This window comes from Oncorhynchus gorbuscha, linkage group LG08 (assembly GCF_021184085.1).
Source record: "Oncorhynchus gorbuscha isolate QuinsamMale2020 ecotype Even-year linkage group LG08, OgorEven_v1.0, whole genome shotgun sequence".
Classification (NCBI taxonomy): domain Eukaryota; kingdom Metazoa; phylum Chordata; class Actinopteri; order Salmoniformes; family Salmonidae; genus Oncorhynchus; species Oncorhynchus gorbuscha.
Window position 1 is genome coordinate 29486747 of NC_060180.1, and position 23385 is coordinate 29510131.

General features: G+C 44.6%; 1 protein-coding gene across 1 annotated transcript; it reads right to left on the bottom strand.

Moving 5' to 3' along the window:
- Nucleotides 1–573: 573 nt before the first annotated feature.
- On the bottom strand, nt 574–23125 carry LOC124040825 (ubiquitin domain-containing protein 1-like). Its single transcript, XM_046357928.1, has 4 exons — nt 22712–23125; nt 17133–17360; nt 2698–2883; nt 574–1725 (listed from the first exon to the last, which is right to left on the bottom strand). Exons 1-4 carry the CDS (start codon nt 22782–22784, stop codon nt 1502–1504), a joined length of 711 nt encoding a protein of 236 aa, XP_046213884.1. The 5' UTR covers nt 22785–23125; the 3' UTR covers nt 574–1501.
- Between the last annotated feature and the right edge of the window lie 260 nt (nt 23126–23385).

Sequence of the window (23385 nt, forward strand, 5' to 3'; positions counted from 1 at the left end):
ATAATAACTCAAAAAATAGAAAAGTGAGGCGTAACTTTGCATTAGGACTTTTGATGCGTATTCTAATGCAAATCCATACTGTATGTTACATGTGGTTACGCTTATGCTACCTACGCTTGCAGAATCTCAATTGGTTTTACTCACCGCCTGCCTCCTCTCCTCCGTCCTCTCTCCGTCCTCTCTCCTTGCCTCATTTTGAAAAATGTCTAAACTAATCAAGGAGAGACGGTGAGGAGAGGGAACATGGAAACAAATAGTCGCTCACTGCTGATATTATTACTATTCACTACTTCTATTGTCACTATCCCAAAAAATATTACTGTACTGCTATTTGTAATACAATCACTACTACTAGCTTCAAATGTTCAATGATAGAAATTTAAACGTATAAACCTCTTTAACTACCATAAAAACGTTTGAACAGCTAAAGGAAGACACAATTTGTCATGAAAAATGACTGTTTCTAGTTATATTCTTCGGGTGAAGATAAAATGTAACTTTTTTATAATATTTAGCATCTGTACTTTAGGATGAATTTTCAATACAAACTAGGACAAACTACTTCAGTTTACATTTATAATATTTATTAATAAATTCATTAACAAATATTCATACACTTTCCAGCATTTTCTCCATAATTGGTTCGAAAAATACAGTAGATGGAAATCAAATCTGCTTTTTTCACCTTTATAAACCTGTATATTCACTTTTTCCTCAAATAGTTGACTTTTCATGAACCTTGTCACATAAAATTTCAAATATTTGTATATGATGATCCAACAAGTATTGAAACAGTATATACACTTTCGTTCATAAATCTGTCAATATTCTTCTCTCCCATTAGGTAAACATTAGACAATCGATAGGGTACAAATCAATTGGCTTTCAGTATAGATATAGATCCAACAGAATATTTGTACCATCAGGCAGGACACTTTCCACAGTTCAAAGTTCCACAAGGACAAACTCACAAGGAAAGATTTGTAGACAGACAGACAGACTCATGGGAGAAATATCTCTTCTCCATATGCCATGATTCTCTTCCCGTTCATTCTACAGTTTGTCAGTGCTTTGCCAGGCTATGCAGAATTTGTGTATTTTTACTCAGTAACAATGTGGGCTCATTAGGAAAATACAAAAAGAGGATAAGAAATACAAAAGCAAACTAACTAATTACAACATTCTGTTGCAGCAACCAACAGTCCAGTGTCCTATTCACTAGGTACGAAATGGAAGAAAATTCTTTCCACATTTCGGGCCATCTGAACATGACCAATGAGAAATGTTGCAAAATGTTTTGTTACGTTTTCCTACGGTGTGCACTAATGAACATGACCCTGGTGTGCTTGAACTTCCCAAGGAGAGAAATAAGGCCTTGACCAACATTCCCCCATCCTTTTCTGCCTGCACTCCATCCCAGTCTTTCGCCACCCCTCTCTCTGTCCCCCTTTCATCTCAATCCTTTCCTCCTGCTCTCCCATCCATCTTTCTCCATTTCTCCTCAGTTTGGCATGAGTTTGGTAATTGGTAAGTAGTTGTTGACGATGACCTGGACCACAAAGTCCTTCTGTATCTTGGTGTCCTGGAGTCGGATCTTGTCTGTGAGCAGTTTACCTGCAAAGAACCAGCGTTGGTGGGCCACTTCGATGTCCTCCTGCCCCTCCAGGACTGTCTTCAGCTGGGAGATGGTGTCTGACATGGAGGCGCTTATACGGAGGTCCTTACCTGTGGAGGACAGAGACGTTCGTCAAGTGACTTCTACAATCAAGGGTCTGTTCGAGAATGGGGAATGGTGCCAACTCTATTCATTATATTTCTACCTGCAACGTTTGAAACGTTGCCCTCACTGTATAAACCAGTTGCTCACTGCACTCAATCAGTTCACTGTTTGTAGGGTAGTGAATGGAGAGGAGCGTAGTTGGGAATAGTGGGACATCAGAGCAAGTAAATCGACTAGAGCAGGGTTTCCTAAACTCGGTCTTGGGGCTCCCCTTGGATGCACGTTCTAGTTTTTGCCCTAGAACTACACAGCTGATTCAAATGATCAAAGCTTGATGATAAATTGGTTATTTGAATCAGCTGAGTAGTGCTAGGAAGAAGGGGAAAAAAAACGTGCACACAGGCTTCCCGGGACAGAGTTTTTGAAAACCCTGGACTAGAGAGTTTGAGAGTCAAACTGTGCAGAATCACTCATGCACAAATCACTATAATGTAATCAAGATGAGTGATTCTGTGCCTCGCCTTGCTTAAACAGATTCCCTTTAACACGCTGTCAAACAACAGGATGATAACTAGGCCTGAGGGATGACATTCACAATTATTCGTATTGAAATGACCCTCCTGATCTCAGTGAGAAATCCCCAGATGGAGCAACTCAATGGAAAAAGGGTAGGGTGTAGAGCTGGGACAATAAACGGAAAATGATCGACATCAACCACTTATCACAGGCATTTTGCTGATATTGTTCATTTGAAATGAAATAAATGTGTTTATCGGGGTGATTGTTAATGGGCCACTTGATGGCTACAACCACCAAGATAGTAGTAGTATTTTAAAGGATAATAAAAAAGAAAAAACTGTGGTGAATATTAATGTTATAAACTTAAACGTTTTATTTATCGTTTTCGCCTCAATTCATGCAATTTATCGCAATGTGAATTTTTGTCATATCGCCTGCTCTAGTATTGTGTCTCTTACCGCACGAGAGTCGTACTCGTAGCTGGAACTCCTCTTTGAGAAAGGCGGGAGGCTTTTTCGGCTCCTTTTTTTCGGGAGCTTCGCTATCATTGGTGCGTTCAGTGATGAGATTGGCGGGAGGGGTTAGAGTGTAAGCAGGAAGCTGGTAGCGGTTCCCCAGTTCATCATAACTCTCTGTCAGAGTACCTGAAGATGACAGATAAAAAGACACAACAAAAAAACTCAGCAGCAGGGCCGACTGAAGTCAACCAACAGCCCCTAGGGACCTCTAGACTAGGAGTGGCCAACCCTACCCCCGGAGACACCATCCCCCACTGTCTCCTTACTGTCTATGTAGCTAAATACTTGAGATCCTCTCATGCTGCCCATGACTATTATATAACCACACATCACATCTGGGAGGATCCACACCGCTCTCGCACTTGAGTATATTACCTTGTTATTTACAGATTATCTCATTTTGCTCTTCTGTAGCTTTGTCAAATATGTGTGTTTTCTATACCTGTTTGCACCTCTCCCTGTAGGCTTTACAGACACTCCCCACCCCCTGGATGCAACCCTTTTAATTTAGTGTACCCTGCCGGCACAACCCATGTGGAATTACGAGTCTGGCAGCGTTTGGAACAGAGATGCAAACTGGCGAGGCCCCAAAAATGTGACACTTTTTCTTTTTTTGCACTGAAACATGCAAAAGAAAATCCATGCTAGGGGGAAATGCAGGTTTAAACTAATTAAACAACAAAGAATATGATCTACATAATCCGTCTCTGTGTGTAAAATAAAAAGTGGTTAACGTGAACCTAACTCACAGCTAAAAAATGTAAAGAAAGCAATCCAATGTTATTTGTTGCCTAGACTTTAGTGCAAATGACACTCGAGTCTTGAAAGAAGAAAATACACTAATATTACAGTTAGCCATGACAGCCTTTATAATAGAACACTTGTGACCACACACATATAAATATTGCACTTGGGAATAAAACACCTTAAAGTAGAAATAGAAAGAAACAAACAGGCATAATTTTGTTTTGCTATATTATAGTGGCCATCGAGTGCACAAGGCTACATGTGTGAAAAAAACAATGTTCACGGAGTAAAAAAAAGATATAACCCCCCCCACACACACACACACACACACACACACACACACACACACACACACACACACACACACACACACACACACACACACACACACACACACACACACACACACACACACACACACACACACACACACACCTATATCTTTGGGCTACACTGCACATGATACACTTTCTGCCTGTGGCCTGTGTTCTACAATGTGCCAGCAGAGCATGATACCCTTTGTTGGCATAATTGATCTCTTTCAGGCAGAGAGTACACCTGACATACCCCTACACGAATCATGTAGGTCACCTATTTTGGATTCAAAACGGGGAATTTCACTGAAAGGTGACTAGTTTGCATCCCTGTTGGAACTGTCGATCTACGGTCAAGAACGCTGAGTTCATCTCAGCCTATGCTACCCTTCAGTCCCTTGACTTTTTGGCCCTGACTGAGAAATGGATCACCCCAAAGAACACTGCTACTCCAGCTGCTCTTTCTTCATCTGACTATGTTTTCTCTCATAGTCCGAGAGCATCTGGTCATCACGGTGGTGGCACAGGTCTACTAATTTCTCCTATGTGGTGATGTTCTCTGAGGGTCATGCGCCATCACAATCTTCGCTCTCGCTCTCCCACTACTCCCCTCTTCTATCCTATAATCTCTCCCTTCTGCTAAATCCTTCTCCCTTATCCTTGTCCCTTCTGTCTCCTGATTCTGCCTCTTCGACCCTACTCTCCTCCCTTTCCGCATCCTATGACTCGCACTGTCCCCTTTCCTCCCGGCCAGCTCGGCCCTCCCCTCCTGCTCCATGGCTGAGTGACTCATTGAGAGCTTACAGAACAGGGCTGCCGCAGCTGAGCAAAACTGGCAGTGAACTAAACTTCTGGAGTACCTGTCATCCTTTCACTCCCTCCTGTCTACCTTCTCTCCCTCTGTATCTGCTGCTAAAGCCACTTTCTACCACTCTAAATTGCAAGCTTCTGTCTCTCACCCTAGTAAACTCTTTACCACCTCCTCCTCCCTCCTTAATCCTCCCCCTTCATCTCTGTGGACGACTTTGTTAACTACTTTGTAAAAAAAGGTTGACGACGTCCACTACTCATTCGCTCAGCCTATTGAGTCCACTGGTCTCACTCACACAGAAAAACCCTACGCCTTGACCTCTTTCTACCCTCTCTCTCTAGATGACATCCTGCGACTAGTGGTCTGGCCGCCCGACAACCTAACCGCTCGACCTCATCCCCTCCTCCCTTCTCCAGACCATCTCTGGAGACCTTCTCCTATTCCTCACTTCCCTCGTCAACTCATCCCTGACCACTGGCTACATCAAGAAACCAACACTTTACTGACGTCAAAAACTATGGACCTGTATCCCTTCTTTCTTTTTTCCCCAAAACACTTCAGTGTGCTGTCTATGGTCAACTTTCTCGTCTCTCTCGGAACGATCTTCTTGACCCTAACCAGTCAGGCTTCAAGACGGGTCACTCAACTGAGACTGCTCTTCTCTGTGTTACGGAGGCTCTCCGCAATGCCAAAGCCGACTCTCTCTCCCTCTGTTCTCATCCTCCTACATCTATCCACTACCATTGACACCGTGAACAATCAGATCATTCTGTCCACCCTCTCAGGGCTGGGTGTCTCAGGCTATGCACACTGTTTGATTGCATCCTACCTGGCAGGCCACTCCTACCAGGTGACGTGGAGAGGATCGGTGTCTGCACCACATACTCTCACTACTGGTGTCCCCCAGGGCTCAGTTCTAGGCCCTCTTCTCACTATACACCAAGTCATTCGGCTACATCATATCCTCACATGGTCTCTCCTATAATTGCTATGCGGATGGCACTACTTTTGTCCCTCCCCCTTCTGACACGCAGGTGGCGACACACATCTCTGCGTGCCTGGCAGACATCTCTACTTGGATGTCGGCCCACCACCTCAAGCTCAACCTCGACAAGACGGAACTGCTTTACCTCCCGTGGAAGGCCTGGGCGTGACTAGGGCTGTGGCGGTCATGAAATTTCATCAGCCGGTGATTGTCAAGCAAATAACTGTCGGTCTCATGGTAATTTACCGTTAATTAACATAAACACATTTAGCATCTCCTGGCTTCCACACATAGGCTACAAGCCATTTTAAAAAGTCTAATAACAATCCATGTAATATAGCCTACACCTTCACAATAAATCAATTATTTGTTTTAGAGAGGTCTAAAGAAGCATGATAAACTCAGCAAAAAAAGAAACATTCAGGGCCCTGTCTTTCAAAGATAATTCGTAAAAATCCAAATAACTTCATAGATCTTCATTGTTGTCACGCCTTGGTCATTGTATTTTGTGTTTTTGTTATATGTTTGGGTAGGCCAGGGTGTGACATGGGTTTATATGTTGTGTTTCGTATTGGGGTTTGTATATTTGGGATCGCGGCTGATTAGGGGTGTTGTTAGGCTTGGCTGCCTGAGGCGATTCTCAATTGGAGTCAGGTGCTTATCGTTGTCTCTGATTGGGAACCGTATTTAGGTAGCCTGAGTTCGCTTTGTATTTTGTGGGTGTTTGTTCCTGTCTCTGTGTTGTAGTCACCAGATAGGCTGTAATTAGTTTCACGTTTTGTTTGTTGTTTTCGTATTTCAGTTATTTCATGTACCGTTTTCATTCATTAAAGTCATGAGTAACCTACACGCAAAATTTCGGTCTGACTCTCTTCTCACAACAGACGAACGTCGTTACAGAAACACCCACCACTCACAGACCGAGTAGCGTGTGAACTGGCAGGAGCTAAACGACGACGTTATGGACAGCAGAAGCATGGAGTATACGACGTGGGAAGAAATCGACAGGTGGGCGGCCGACCCAGAGAGAGTGCAGGCGCCCGCCTGGGATTCGCTTCAGCAATGCGAAGAGGGCTACAGGCTAATGGAGTCAAAAAGGAAAACACGGCGACGCAGAGCGAAAACCGAAAGTAACGGGGGAGAGCGCAGAGAGAGAGTGGCTGAGTCAGGAGTCAGACCTGAGCCTACTCTCCCTGTTAATCGTGAAGAGCAGTTGCAGTGGGAGAGGCTGCACCACTTGGAGAATTGGACATGGGAGGAGGAATTAGACTGAAAAGGACCCTGGGCGCAGCCGGGAGAATATCGCCGTCCCAAGGATGAAATAGACGCGGCTAAAGCGGAGAGGCGCAGGTATGAGGAGGCAGCACGGCGACGCGGTTGGAAGCCGGAAAAGCAGCCCCAAAAAATTATTGGGGGGGGGCTAGAAGGGAGAATAGTTATGCCAGGTAGGAGACCTGCGCATACTCCCTGTGCTCACCGTTGGGCTAGAGAGACCGGGCAGGCACCGTGTTATGCTATGGAGCGCACGGTGTTTCCAGTGCGGGTGCAGAGCCAGGTGCGGGACATACCAGCCCTTCCTATTGGCCAGGCTAGAGTGGGCATCGAGCCAGGTAAGCTTGGGCAGGCTCGGTGCTCAAGAGCTCTAGTGCGCCTGCACGGTCCGGTCTATCCAGAGCCACCTCTACACAACAGTCCTCCGGTAGCAGCTCCCCGCACCAGGCTTCCTGTGCGTGTCCTCGAGCCAGTACCACCAGTTCCAGCACCACGCACCAGACCTCCAGTGCGCCTCGCCTGTTCAGCGCAGTCAGCGCCTTTCTCCTCTCCTGCGCTGCCGGAGTCTCCAGTCTGCCCAGCGCGGCCAGTGCTCCCAGTCGGCCCAGCGCGGCCAGTGCTCCCAGTCGGCCCAGCGCGGCCAGTGCTCCCAGTCTGCCCGGCGCCGCCAGCGCCGCCAGTCTGCCCAGCGCCGCTAGTGCTCCCAGTCTGCCCAGTGCTCCCAGTCTGCCCAGCGCCGCCAGTCTGCCCAGCGCCGCCAGCCTGCCCAGCGCCGCCAGCCTGCCCAGCGCCGCCAGTCTGCCCAGCGCCGCCAGTCTGCCCAGCGCCGCCAGTCTGCCCAGAGTCGCCAGTCTGCCCAGAGTCGCCAGTCTGCCAGGATCCGCCAGAAGTGCCAGTCTGCCAAGATCCGCCAGAAGTGCCAGTCAGCCATGATCTTCTAGATCGGCCAGACAACCTGAATCATCCAGTTCCACCAGCCAGCCAGGATTTACCGGAGCCTACTACCTACCTGAGCTTCCTCTCAGTACTGGGCTGCCCCTCTGTCCCGGGCTGCCCCTCTGTCCCGGGCTGCCCCTCTGTCCCGGGCTGCCCCTCTGTCCCGGGCTGCCCCTCTGTCCCGGGCTGCCCCTCTGTCCCGGGCTGCCCCTCTGTCCCGGGCTGCCCCTCTGTCCTGAGCTGCCCCTCTGTCCTGAGCTGCCCCTCTGTCCTGAGCTGCCCCTCTGTCACGAGCTGCTCCTCAGTTATGTGGGGATCTGGGTGAGGACTATTAGGCCATGGTCGGCGGAGAAGGTGGATTATCCCAGGACGCGAAGGGGAGGAAATAGGACATTTATGGAGTGGGGTCCCCGTCCCGAGCCAGAAACGCCACCATGGACAGACGCCCACCCGGACCCTCCCTATGCTCTTGAGGTGCGGACTCCCGGACGCACCTTAGGGGGGGGGGGTTCTCTCACGCCTTAGTCATTTTATTTTGTGTTTTTGTTATATGTTTGGGTAGGCCAGGGTGTGACATGGGTTTATATGTTGTGTTTCGTATTGGGGTTTGTATATTTGGGATCGCGGCTGATTAGGGGTGTTGTTAGGCTTGGCTGCCTGAGGCGATTCTCAATTGGAGTCAGGTGCTTATCGTTGTCTCTGATTGGGAACCGTATTTAGGCAGCCTGAGTTTTGCTTTGTATTTTGTGGGTGTTTGTACCTGTCTCTGTGTAGTAGTCACCAGATAGGCTGTAATTAGTTTCACGTTTCGTTTGTTGTTTTCGTATTTCAGTTATTTCATGTACCGTTTTCATTCATAAAAGTCATGAGTAACCTACACGCTGCATTTCGGTCTGACTCTCTTCTTACAACAGATGAACGTCGTTACAATTGTAAAGGGTTAAAACACTTGTTTTCCATGCTTGTTCAATGAACCATAAACAATGAATGAACATGCACATGTGGAACGGTCGTTAAGACACTAACAGCTTACAGATGGTAGGCAATTAACGACCGTTCCACAGATGCATTTTCATTAATTGTTTATATTTCATATTTCATTATATTTCAAGTTTCTCTTTTTGCTGAGTTTACGAAATAATATACAGGGAGGGGAAAAAGTATTTGATCCCCTGCTGATTTTGTGTTGTTATAATGTTATAAATTGATTTGCATTTTACTGACATATACTCCTGAGGTGCTGACTTGTTGCACTACTGTGATTATTATTATCTGACCATGCTGGTCATTTATGAACATTTGAACATCTTGGCCATGTTCTGTTATAATCTCCACCCGGCACAGCCAGAAGAGGACTGGCCACTTCACATAGCCTGGTTCCTCTCTAGGTTTCTTCCTAGGTTTTGGCCTTTCTAGGGAGTTTTTCCTAGCCACAGTGCTTCTATACCTGCATTGCTTGCTGTTTGGGGTTTTAGGTTGGGTTTCTGTACAGCACTTTGTGACATCAGCTGATGTAAGAAGGGCATTCTAAATACATTTGTTTTGATTTTGTACACTGCTGCTACTCGCTGTTTATTATCTATGCATCGTCACTTCACCCCACCTACATGTACAAATGACCTCAACTAACCCGTACCCCCGCACACTGACTCGGTACCGGTGCGCCCTGTACAGTGCCTTGCGAAAGTATTCGGCCCCCTTGAACTTTGCGACCTTTTGCCACATTTCAGGCTTCAAACATAAAGATATAAAACTGTAGTTTGTTTGTGAAGAATCAACAACAAGTGGGACACAATCATGAAGTGGAACGACATTTATTGGATATTTCAAACTTTTTTAACAAATCAAAAACTGAAAAATTGGGCGTGCAAAATTATTCAGCCCCTTTACTTTCAGTGCAGCAAACTCTCTCCAGAGGTTCAGTGAGGATCTCTGAATGATCCAATGTTGACCTAAATGACTAATGATGATAAATACAATCCACCTGTGTGTAATCAAGTCTCCGTATAAATGCACCTGCACTGTGATAGTCTCAGAGGTCCATTAAAAGCGCAGAGAGCATCATGAAGAACAAGGAACACACCAGGCAGGTCCGAGATACTGTTGTGAAGAAGTTTAAAGCCGGATTTGGATACAAAAAGATTTCCCAAGCTTTAAACATCCCAAGGAGCACTGTGCAAGCGAAAATATTGAAATGGAAGGAGTATCAGACCACTGCAAATCTACCAAGAACTGGCCGTCCTTCTAAACTTTCAGCTCATACAAGGAGAAGACTGATCAAAGATGCAGCCAAGAGGCCCATGATCACTCTGGATGAACTCCAGAGATCTACAGCTGAGGTGGGAGACTCTGTCCATAGGACAACAATCAGTCGTATATTGCACAAATCTGGCCTTTATGGAAGAGTGGCAAGAAGAAAGCCATTTCTTAAAGATATCCATAAAAAGTATCGTTTAAAGTTTGCCACAAGCCACCTGGGAGACACACCAAACATGTGGAAGAAGGTGCTCTGGTCAGATGAAACCAAAATTGAACTTTTTGGCAACAATGCAAAATGTTATGTTTGGCGTAAAAGCAACACCCTGAACACACCATCCCCACTGTCAAACATGGTGGTGGCAGCATCATGGTTTGGGCCTGCTTTTCTTCAGCAGGGACAGGGAAGATGGTTCAAATTGATGGGAAGATGGATGAAGCCAAATACAGGACCATTCTGGAAGAAAACCTGATGGAGTCTGCAAAAGACCTGAGACTGGGACTGAGATTTGTCTTCCAACAAGACAATGATCCAAAACATAAAGCAAAATCTACAATGGAATGGTTCAAAAATAAACATATCCAGGTGTTAGAATGGCCAAGTCAAAGTCCAAACCTGAATCCAATCGAGAATCTGTGGAAAGAACTGAAAACTGCTGTTCACAAATGCTCTCCATCCAACCTCACTGAGCTCAAGCTGTTTTGCAAGGAGGAATGGGAAAAAATGTCAGTCTCTCGATGTGCAAAACTGATAGAGACATACCCCAAGCGACTTACAGCTGTAATCACAGCAAAAGGTGGCGCTACAAAGTATTAACTTAAGGGGGCTGAATAATTTTGCACGCCCAATTTTTCAGTTTTTGATTTGTTAAAAAAGTTTGAAATATCCAATAAATGTCGTTCCACTTCATGATTGTGTCCCACTTGTTGTTGATTCTTCACAAAATAATACAGTTTTATATCTTTATGTTTGAAGCCTGAAATGTGGCAAAAGGTCGCAAAGTTCAAGGGGGCCGAATACTTTCGCAAGGCACTGTATATAGCCTCGTTATTGTTTTTCTTATTGTGTTACTTTTTATTATTACTTTTTATTATAGTCTACTTGGTAAATATTTTCTTTACTCTTCTTGAACTGCACTGCTGGTTAAGGGCTTGTAAGTAAGCATTTCACCGTAAAGCCTACACTTGTTGTATTCGGCACATGTGACAAATAAAGCTATATTTGATAAACGGTCATGTGGAATTTGACTGCCTTCATGACTCGTGAGCGCCAGTGTGGCAGTAATATGGTTTTCCCCCTTCTGATGACCAGGTGGAGAATCGCATCTCTGCATGTCTGGCAGACATATCAGTGTGGATGACGGATCACCACCTCAAGCTGAACTTCGGCAAGACGGAGCTGCTCTTCCTCCCGGGGAAGGACTGCCCGTTCCATGATCTCGCCATCACGGTTGACAACTCCATTGTGTCCTCCTCCCAGAGCGCTAAGAACCTTGGCGTGATCCTGGACAACAAACTGTCGTTCTCAACTAACATCAAGGCGGTGGCCCGTTCCTGTAGGTTCATGCTCTACAACATCCGCAGAGTACGACCCTGCCTCACACAGGAAGCGGCGCAGGTCCTAATCCAGGCACTTGTCATCTCCCGTCTGGATTACTGCAACTCGCTGTTGGCTGGGCTCCCTGCCTGTGCCATTAAACCCCTACAACTCATCCAGAACGCCGCAGCCCGTCTAGTGTTCAACCTTCCCAAGTTCTCTCACGTCACCCCGCTCCTCCGCTCTCTCCACTGGCTTCCAGTTGAAGCTCGCATCCGCTACAAGACCATGGTGCTTGCCTACGGAGCTGTGAGGGGAACGGCACCTCAGTACCTCCAGGCTCTGATCAGGCCCTACACCCAAATAAGGGCACTGCGTTCATCCACCTCTGGCCTGCTCGCCTCCCTACCACTGAGGAAGTACAGTTCCCGCTCAGCTCAGTCAAAACTGTTCGCTGCTCTGGCTCCCCAATGGTGGAACAAACTCCCTCATGACGCCAGGACAGCGGAGTCAATCACCACCTTCCGGAGACACCTGAAACCCCACCTCTTTAAGGAATACCTAGGATAGGATAAAGTAATCCTTCTCACCCCCTCCCCCCTTAAAGATTTAGATGCACTATTGTAAAGTGGTTGTTCCACTGGATGTCATAAGGTGAATGCACCAATTTGTAAGTCGCTCTGGATAAGAGCGTCTGCTAAATGACTTAAATGTAAATGTAAATGTTTTTACAGTTAGCAACACATTGAGACCTGCCAGCATGTTTGCTTTTTGCTCAAGGCCTATGATAGAATTTTCAATGAAACTGACTCGCTCTTTCGTGTTCTGCAGAACAAAGTGATGGATATGGGTTTCAGCGACACAAGGAAAGCACTGGTAAGGCAGCAACAAGACTGATTGTTTATTTGAGCGATTCGAGCATGAAATGCAATGAATTGGGCCTGGCAGAAAGCGAAACTCATAGTAACCAGCGGGTCAGAGTAGAGAGGGGTGAATCTACTACACCATAATGGACAACATCAATCAATGTTTAGATGAGAGCCAGGTTTGACCACTTTGGTGAACTTCATTCCCTTGGCTCAGTGGACTGCAAAAAATGTGAAACAATGTCACAGAAGTTTGACACCATCAAACGAGTGCCTGTCAAAATACTCAAAGTACTTTGATTTCGTTAGATTTCGTTGATTTCTTTATTCGGATTGTACAGCTCACAAATGGAACAAGACAAATCACCTGGACAGCTTCTCAGTTTTTTGTTCAGCATGACCTGACACAACTTTCCCTGAGGCGACAAAGTTACTGTAGCTCCAGTGGCGACAACGTTCCTCACTATATCAGCCACAACAGCATTCGTTGAGAGGTCATTTTCTGCACTGAAACGGATGAAGACACACGGTCGAAACGGACAATTCAAGGACGACTCTCATTCCTTGACATCATCTCCATCGCATCGAGACCAAGAGAATATTAAAACTGAGGGCCAACAGGGAGGAGTTTTACAGTTCACTCACTGATCTCTTTACCCAGAAGGATAGATGGATGGAGTAAGTGCAAGTCGAGCAGACAGCCACGCAATCTCCGTAGACAAACATTGGCAGTAGCATGACCTTACTGAAGAGCTCAGTGACTTTCAATGTGGCAGCGTTATAGTACACCACCTTTCCAACAAGTCAGTTCCTAAAATTTCTGCCCTGCAAGAGCTGCCCCGGTCAACATGCAAGTGCTGTTATTGTGAAGTAGACATGTCTAGGAGCAACAACAGCTCAGCCGCGAAGTGGTAGGCCACACAAGTTCACAGAACGGGACCGGCCAGTGTTGAAGCGTGCAGCGTGTAAAACATCGTCTGTCCTCGTTTGCAACACACTACAGAGTTCCAAACTGCCTCTGGAAGCAATGCCAGCACAAGAACTGTTCATTGGGAGCTTCATGAAATGGGTTTCCATGGCCATGCAGCCGCACACAAGGCTAAGATCACCAATGCGCAATGCCAAGCATCGGCTGGAGTCCACCATTGGACTCTAGAGCAGTGGAAATGCGTTCTTTGGAGGGATGAATCATGCTTCACCATCTGGCAGTCCGACGGACGACTCTGGGTTTGGCAGATGCCAAGAGCACGCTACCTGCCCCAATGCATAGTGCCACTGTAAAGTTTGGTGGATGAGGAATAATGGTCTGGAGCTGTTTTTCATGTTTCGGGCTAGGCCCCTTAGTTCCAGTGAAGGGAAATCTTAACGCTACAGCATACAATGACATTCTAGAAGATTCTGTGCTTCTAACTTTGTGGCAACAGTTTGGGGAAGGCCCTTTTCTTTTTCACCATGACAAAGCGAAGTTCATACAGAAATGGTGTGTTGAGATTGGTGTGGAAGAACTTGTCTGATCTGCACAGAGCCCTGTCCTCAACCCCATTGATCACCTTTGGGATGAATTGGAATGCCAACTGCGAGCCAGGCCTAATCACCTATCATTCATACCCGACCTCAATAATGCTCTTGTGGCTGAATGGAAATAAGTCCCCGCAGCAATGTTTCAACATCTACTGTAAATCAAATCAAATTTTATTGGTCACAGATGTTATTGAGGATGTTGCAAAATCCTCTTGTTTCTAGCTCCAACAGTGGAAAGTCTTCCCAGAAGACCGGAGGCTGCTATAGCAGCAAATTGGGGACGAACTCCACACTAATGCCCATGATTTTGGAATGAGATGTTCGACAAGCAGGTGTCCACATAGACGACATGACCGAAAGTGTCTCAATCAGTAGCTTGGACTACTAGGCGTTGTATGTGTGTAGCTGGGGCCTGCTGCTGTGTCGATTGAACCACTCTATCTCTCCTTTTTCAGGGGAAAAAAACGCTCCGGGAGAAAGAAAAGGTGTTCTGATTGTATAACATATTAAAATCCAATTTCTGGGAAAACACAGCTATCCGGTTGTCCAAGATGGAGAGAGGATGTTCTCAGCTTTCTGTAGGTCTACTTTTATTTTGCAACTCAATTATGAGTTGAATAACAACTATTTTACAAAGATATTCGATATGGCTTTGAGATATGCGCATTGGACTCATTGGACGTAGGCTAGTTTTTCTGGACATGACATTTACTGTTAGATTAATACATGGCTACTATTCGTGGTTATTAACTTTAGAGTTAGTGATCTATCTAATGTGTTTTAAAGTTTCCACTTACTCAGGTGGTGAATTAGCCCCAAATAGAGCACATAAAGATGCAGACAAATTCATCTCTATTGACAAAAAAAGGGACAATTCTGGAGACATATTAATGGTAAAGTATAACAATAACATAATTGTCTATCCAAAATGCATGACAATCACTGGATTAGGTTGCACATTCAAATATTTTGAATCACAACAGGATACATAATAGAAACACCTTTGGCATCGATTACAGCTGTGAGTCATCTTGGGTAAGCCTATAAGAGCTTTGCACACCTGGATTGCGCAATATTTGCCCATAACTTTTTCGAAATTCTTCAAGCTATGTCAAGATGTTGGGGATCATGGCTAGACAGCAATTTTCAAGTCTTGCCATAGATTTTCAAACGGATTTAATTCAAAACATTAACTTGGCCACTCAGGAACACTCACTGTCATCTTTGTTAGCAACTCCAGTGTAGATTTTGCCATGTGTTGTAGGTTATTGTCCTGCTGAACGTGTATTTTGGAAAGCAGACCAAACCAGGTTTTGCTCTAGGAGTTTACCTGTGCTTAGCTCAATTCTGTTTCTTTTTATTCCAAAAAACTCCAGTGTCCTTGCCAATGGCAAGCATACCCATAACATGATGCAGCCACCACCATGCTTAAAATTAGTGGTAATAAGTGATGTGTTGTGTTGGATTTGCCCCAAACATAATGATTTATATTCAGGACAAAAAGTCAGTTTCTTTGCCAATTATTTTGCAGTATTACTTAAGTGCCTTGTTGCAAACATGATACATGTTTTTGAATATTTGCATTCTGTACAGACTTCCTTCTTTTCACTCTGTCATTTAGGTTAGTATTGTGGAGTAACTACAATGTTGTTGAACCATCCTCGTAACAATTAAACTCTAACTGTTTTAAATTCACCATTGACCTCATGGTGTAATCCCTGAGCAGTTTACGTCCTCTCCGGCAAATAAGTTAGAAAGGACGCCTGTATCTTTGTAGTGACTGGGTGCAGTGGTACAACATCCAAAAGTGTAATGAATAACTTTGTCATGCTCAAAGGGACATTCAGCTGATGCTTTTTTTTACACATCTACCCATCGGTGGCCTTCTTTGCAAGGCATTGATAAAACGCTCTGGTCTTAAAATTCACTACTCAATTGAGGGACCTTACAGATAATTATATGCGTAGGATACAGATTTGGGGCAGTCGTTCAAAAAACACGTTAACCACTATTACTGAACACGGAATGAGTCCATGCAATTTATTATGCGATTTGTTTAGCACATTTTTACACCTGAACTTATTTAGGCTTGCCATAACAAAGGGGTTGAATACTTACTGACTGAAGACATTTCAGTTTTACATTTTTTTATACATTTCTAAAATGTTCCACAAACAAATTTCAACTTTGACGTTGGGGTATTGTGGGGTAGATCAGTGACACAAAATCTCAATTTAGTCCATTTTAAATTCAGGCTGTAAAACGACAAAATGTGGAAAAAGTCAAGGGATGTCAATACTTTCTGAAGGTACTGTAATGTATTGCATTCAGGCCAAAAAGTGTATTCTTTTGTTTTTTTGCAGTATTACTTTAGTGCCTTGTCGCATACAAGATGCATGTTTTGGAATATTTATTATGAATATTGTTCTTGTCACTCTGTCATTTAGGTCATTATTGTTGATAGTCATTAAGCATGGTCATTACCATACATGCTTTAAAAAATACATATATAATTATTTTTAATTACCCCCTTTTTCTCCCCAATTTCATGGTATCCAATTGTTAGTAGTTACTATCTTGTCCCATCGCTACAACTCCCGTACGGGCTCAGGAAAGACGAGGGTCGAGAGCCATGCGTCCTCCGAAACACAACTCAACCAAGCCATACTGCTTCTTAACACAACGTGCATCCAACCCGGAAGCCAGCCACACCAATGTGTTGGAGGAAACACTGTACACCTAGCGACCTAGTCAGCATGCACTGCGCCCGGCCCGCCACAGGAGTCGCTAGTGCGCGATGAGACAAGGATATCCCTACCGGACAAACCCTCCCTAACCCAGACGATGCTAGGGCCATGGACCTCCCGGTTGCGGCCGGCTGCGACAGAGCCTGGGCTCGAATCCAGAGTCTCTGGTGGCCGTAGACCACTGCGCCACCCGGAAGGCCCCAATACATGCTTTTTTATAGCTTCAAACCAAATTCACAATGGAGGGGGAGTACCAAGATGGAGGAGCAGTGGCTTGAAAACAGCACACCGTGTCAGTCATCTAGTGTATTAATAATTGGATGGAACATGTGAGCGTGTGTGTGTGTGTGTGTGTGTGTGTGGGGCACATGTGTGTATCTTACCATGTGGTAGTGTGATGCAGGCTCCGTCCACTATGGCCTGAGCCATTTCCAGGTCGTTAAGTTCTACGGCCACCGCTGCTGCTCGGAGCGCATCCCAAATCTCCTTCCTGCCGTCAAAGGCTGGGGCCGTGTCCCAAAACTCAGCCCTCTTACACCTCAGCTGGCCCTCCGTCATAGGGTACTCATTCTTCCATTTAAGACGCTCCTTCTTCAGTGGCTCGTTGCGTCCTGAAGGGAAATAAAGAGAAAGAAATACATACATTTGCTTCCCAAAGGTGAGGATATTTTACTCAGAGTTTTGATGTGCATGTACACTGCCATTCCTCTGAATGTCATGTCACAGCACTAATTACAAAGTGTAACTTGCTAGCTATCATTCCGTCTATGGCATTGTCTATAGCATTATATCAAAACAGGTGCAAAGACTCCATTTCCAAATGCCAGAACTAGCCATTGTATAATGGTTTATTAGGGGGCATTTCTAGATGCAGAAGTGGGGACATTAACAGTCTCTTCTGAGGTCCTTCGGTCTTAGACTCATGCTATCAATTGATGAACAGAGTGAGAACCTGTCGGGAGATAAGAAGCAACTGAAGCAGAATCGTATAATCTGACAAGGTAAATAAGTGAATAATCATAGACCTCCACATGACTTGATACTGCTGAAACATCTCAAGGAGCGGTGTGTTTGTGTGTACCCCTCTGTAAGAATCTTTCTGCAAAGAGACTCGGTATAATACTCTGCTGCCTGATGTTGGTCATAGCGCTGTATTCCTGTACTAGAAATTAAGGTCACTTTGAGAGAGAGAGAGCGGGAGAGAGAACAAGAGAGAGTGATAGAAATCGACGTGATTATTTATAGTGCGGTGTATTACCCACGGTCACACACATATACACACACACAAATGGACAACAGTGGATTCAACTGTTCTGCCTTACTATTATTCGACCATGCTGGTCATTTATGAACATTTGAACATCTTGGCCATGTTCTGTTATAATCTCCACCCGGCACAGCCAGAAGAGGACGGGCCACCCCACATATGCTCTCTCTAATTCTCTCTCTCTCTCGGAGGACCTGAGCCCTAGGACCGTGCCCCAGGACTACCTGACATGATGACTCCTTGCTGTCCCCGGTCCACCTGACTGTGCTGCTGCTCCAGTTTCAACTGTTCTGCCTTGTTATTATTCGACCATGCTGGTCATTTATGAACATTTGAACATCTTGGCCATGTTCTGTTATAATCTCCACCCGGCACAGCCAGAAGAGGACTGGCCACCCCACATAGCCTGGTTCCTCTCTAGGTTTCTTCCTAGGTTTTGGCCTTTCTAGGGAGTTTTTCCTAGCCACCGTGCTTCTTCACCTGCATTGCTTGCGGTTTGGGGTTTTAGGCTGGGTTTCTGTACAGCACTTTGAGATATCAGCTGATGTACGAAGGGCTATATAAATAAATTTGATTTGATTTGATTTGATTTGAATTACCGCAGTAATCAGGTGCCACATAACAGGATGTAGTGTCTGCTACCCCACAATGCATTGCTCTGAGAGATGGGTGTTGAGTGGAGACTGCCAGGTGACTGCAATGACCTCAATGGACCTCACATTTCAGATAACAACTGCATTCTGAAAAAAACACCTGAATTGATTAAACAAATCCTTATTTCTTAGATCATGAACCAACAAAGATAGAACCACCCCATTGGATAGATACTTGTTTACCCCCCACTGTACACAGCAGTCGACGACAACTTTCTGACTCAAGTGGCTTTCTATTGAATAAATCACTGTGCATTTATCTAAGCTTGCACAAACAAAGCACACACACGTGCACAGAGGCTTGACGTGTGTGAGCACCCATGATAGCAGCTGCCGGGTGTTGCGCAATGTCATTGTCAGGGTTGAATGCTAGCGTGTTAGCTGCCAAGTGTTAGCCTGTTATGAGTACTAATCCTCACTGCTCCTGTGGTGAGTTTAGGCTACTGAACAGAGAGAGAGAGAGAGAGAGAGAGAGGTGCAATGATTGTTTATCCATCTATTGACATGTCTTGGCCAATGAATTTATTGTTTGTTTCATTGATTGATTGATTGATATTTATCATCCTTTGAAAATAAATTCTTAGCCCCTAGTTGATTCTGACCAACTCATTCTCTCATCCTTGGTCTTGGCATAAGAATAACACTATAGGTTAAACGTATTAAGGTCATTTCCATGTAAAAGGACCCATTAGCACCAACGTGAAGTTCATTGGAGCGTATCAATTTGGATGTCAAATGAAAAGTCTATATTTTGGAGACATATATACATTTCTCAACCGTTTTCCAACCTACAAATTTGGAATAAGCAAAGGCTTTGATTTCTTGTCGACATATACCAGAAAAAGTCTTAAAAGGTATGAGAAATTTAGATTTTTTTGGTCACTGATCTATCTTCACAAAATACCCCAGAATGTCAAAGTAGAGACCCTTAAACCCAGACTTGGACCACACACCAAATCCAGTGAATAGCAGGCTAGTGATTGCTTTGCAACGCTTGCAGTTAGTCCCTGATTCCTTCCAAACTACTCATTGTTGAATTTGCGATTTCCAACTTGTTGTGTAATGTTTATGTCCAATGGCTGATGAGCACCGACATGTTTAATCTATAATTTCTCTTCATATGACAAGGATTGAAAAGTATTTGTCAGTAGATTGTGACCATGTTTCATGACGATGACTGCTTGTCTAGCTTGCTAGCTAAGATTTTGAAATGAAAGTCCAATCAAAGCTACAGTAGATATGATGTGATTTGACAAGATTTTATCTGTGGCCAATGATCTTTAGCCTTGGGCACTTCTGATGTAACTCTATGGCAGCACCCACTTGAATGTTTGAGCTCTCCCTGTAGATTTTGCCCTGACAGAGTGTCCCCATGAGTGACGGAACACTTAGCCAATCACGGCGCAACTAGAGAACATTACCATCCCCTAGGCTCCGTATTTTCGTCTGGCTAACCGAACTTGATTGAAGTCCACCTCTCTTAAATTCAATTGATTGGACATGATTTGGAAAAGCACACACCTGTCTATATAACTTCCCACAGTTGACAGTGCATGTCAGAGAAAAAACCAAGCCATAAGGTTGAAGGAATTGTCCGTAACGCTCCAAGACAGGATTGTGCCGAGGCACAGATCTGGGGAAGGGTACCCCAAACTTTCTGCAGCATTCAAGGTCCCCAACAACACACTGGCCTCCATCATTCTTAAATGGAAGAAGTTTGGAAACACAAAGACTCTTCCTATAGCCGGCCACTTGAGCAATTGAGGTAGAGTTGCTCTGTGGAGATGGGAGAACCTTACAGAAGGACAACCATCTCTGCAGCACTCCACCAATCAGTCCTTTACGGTAAAGTGGCCAGACGGAAGCCACTCCTCAGTAAAAGGCACATGACAGCCCGCTTGGAGTTTGCCAAAAGACACCTAAAGACTCTCAGACCATGAGAAACAAGATGCACTGGTCTGATGAAACCAAGATTGTGGCCTGAATGCTAAGCTTCACGTCTGGAGGAAACCTGGCACCATTCCTACTGTGAAGCATGGTGCTGGAAGCATCATGCTGTAGGCATGTTTTTCATTGGCAGGGTTTGGGAGACTAGTCAGGATTGAGAGAAAGATGAACGGAGCAAAGTACAGAGAGATCCTTGTTGAAAACCTGCTCCAGAGAGCTCAGGACCTCAGACTGGGGAGAATGTTCACTTTCCAACTGAACATGGACCCTAAGCACACAGCCAAGATAAGGCAGGAGTGGCTTCGGGACAAGTCACTGTGGCCCAGCCAGAGTGGCCCAGCCAGAGCCCGAACTTGAACCCGATCAAACATCTCTGGAGAGATCTGAAAATAGCTGTGCAGCAACGCTCCCCATCCAACCTGACAGAGCTTGAGAGAATCTGCAGGGAAGAATGGGAGAAACTCCTCAAATACAGGTGTGCCAAGCTTGTAGCGTCATACACAAGAAAAGTCAAGGCTGTAATCACTGCCAAAGGTGCTTCAACAAAATACAGAGTAAATGGTCTGAATAAAAAACACCAGTCTCAACGTCAACAGTGAAGAGGCGACTCCGGGACGCTGGCCTTCTGGGCAGAGCTGCAAAGAAAAAGCCGTATCTCAGACTGGCCAATAGAAATAAAAGATTAAGATGGGCAAAGAGCACAGACACTGGACAGAGGAACTCGGCCTATAAGGCCAGCTTCCCAGAGTCGCCTCTTCACTGTTGACGTTGAGATTTGTGTTTTGCGGGTACTATTTAACGAAGCTGCCAGTTGAGGACTTGTGAGGCGTCCGTTTCTCATACTAGACACTCTAATGTACAGTCTATTTGCTCAGTTGTGCACCGGGGTCCCACTCCTCTTTCTATTCTGGTTAGAGCCAATTGAAACCATTTTAGAATAAGGCTGTAAAGTAACAAAATGTGGAAAAAAATCAAGGGGTCCGAATACTTTTCGAATGCACTCTATATACAGTACCAGTCATAAGTTTGGACAAACCAACTCATTCAAGGATTTTTCTTTATTGTTAGTATTTTTAATAGCGAAGACATCAAAACTATGAAATAACACACGTGGAATCATGTAATAACCAAAAAAGTGTTTAATAAATCAACATTGATTTGAGATTCTTCAAAGTAGCCACCCTTTGCTTTGATTACAGCTTTACACACTTGACATTCTCTCAAAGGAAAGAAATTCCACAAATTAACTTTTAACAAGGCACACCTGTTAATTGAAATGCATTCCAGCTGACTACCTCATGAAGCTGGTTGAGAGAATGCCAAGAGTGTGCAAAGCTGTCATCAAGGCAAAGGGTGGCTAATTTGAAGAATCAAAAATATGACAGATTTTGATTTGTTTAACAGGTTTTTGCTTACTACATGATTTCATAGTTTTGTTGTCTTCACTATTATTCTATAATGTAGAAAAAGTTTTAAAAAAGAAAAGAAAAACCCTTGAATGAGTAGGTGTGTCCAAACTTTTGACTGGTACTGTATATCCAAACAATTGATGTTTGCCTCATTACAGGCAGTGACCATAATGGACGATTAATGCTGGTCTCCAGCTTTAAATGGTGCACAACACATTAACAGTCAAACATCACTGGAAAGCATAATTCTTTGTATACTGCAGGTTAGAGTTCAATATTATATAAATATTTGATACATGATACTACAGGATATTCCCATAATAATTTGTCTAAATGCCCTTATTTAAATTACACACTTCCTTCTCTTATCCTTTCATAAATTTACCCTGTCCCCTTACCTATTCGCTGTTAAATAAATTATTGAAAAGAGGTAGGTTATATTAACACAGGTCATACTATAGCTTATGAGAGATTTTACAACCTGATGCAACCTGATGACAAGTTGTTACTAATATCTAAAGACCACATCTTACACTTAACCTCTTCAACTTGACATGGTGGAAAGACAAAATACACAGACTTAACACTGTTCTGTTTCTGGCAATTGCAGCGCTAGAACGTTGAGGCTCACTAACACAGTTATCCAACACTCCAACAATCCATAGTCCATCTCCATCCATACTCACTTTTCAGCACCACCTTGATGGGAGACTGTGAGGGGTGGTACAGATGGTGATCCCTGGAGTTAGCGACTCCCATGTTCTGCTCTTTCTCTCTCCCAGAGACTTGATCTCTTAGTTCTAGAGACTTGTTGTTTAAATCAAACACGACACCGACTCAGCATCAGAGAAAACAGCCTTTCAGAGACTTCTACCAGCGACTGGAGCCAACGAAGACAAAGTACTTAGATTTGTTTAAGAAGGTCGTAGTGGTCAAGGGTACAATCCCACCACCTGGACTAGATTTCAATGCTTCGACTATCGATGATGACTACAGGTATCTGTGTGGAGTCAGAGCAAGGTTCGCTAGCTGTCACGACACTTCCCCAGTTCTTTACTAAGGAACCACACAGGCTCAATAAATGGTCAGATGGAACATCTGGCAGCATATGTTATAAACAGCAACAGGAGCGGTATATGAGGGCATGTCCCATCCACATTGGCTAGTAAGGCAGCTAATCCTTTACACAACAGCACTAATCCAATCAGCTATTTAGAGGAAGAGGTGGAAGAGATCAAGAATAACTTGAGTCAACACAGCAACCCCATTATAGACTTAAAACCCTGGTCAGACCATACTTACCTGCTGGGAATGTGATTGCACCTGTTAAGGAGAAGTTCAAGCAATGTATAAACCATTG

Coding starts and splice junctions, on each gene's coding strand:
- LOC124040825 (XM_046357928.1), bottom strand. CDS start 22,784: ATGGGAGTCGCTAACTCCAGGGATCACCATCTGTACCACCCCTCACAG. Junction 17,361..22,711: donor CATCAAGGTGGTGCTGAAAA/GTGAGTATGGAT, acceptor ATTTCCCTTCAG/GACGCAACGAGCCACTGAAG. Junction 2,884..17,132: donor CTGCATCACACTACCACATG/GTAAGATACACA, acceptor TGTCATCTTCAG/GTACTCTGACAGAGAGTTAT.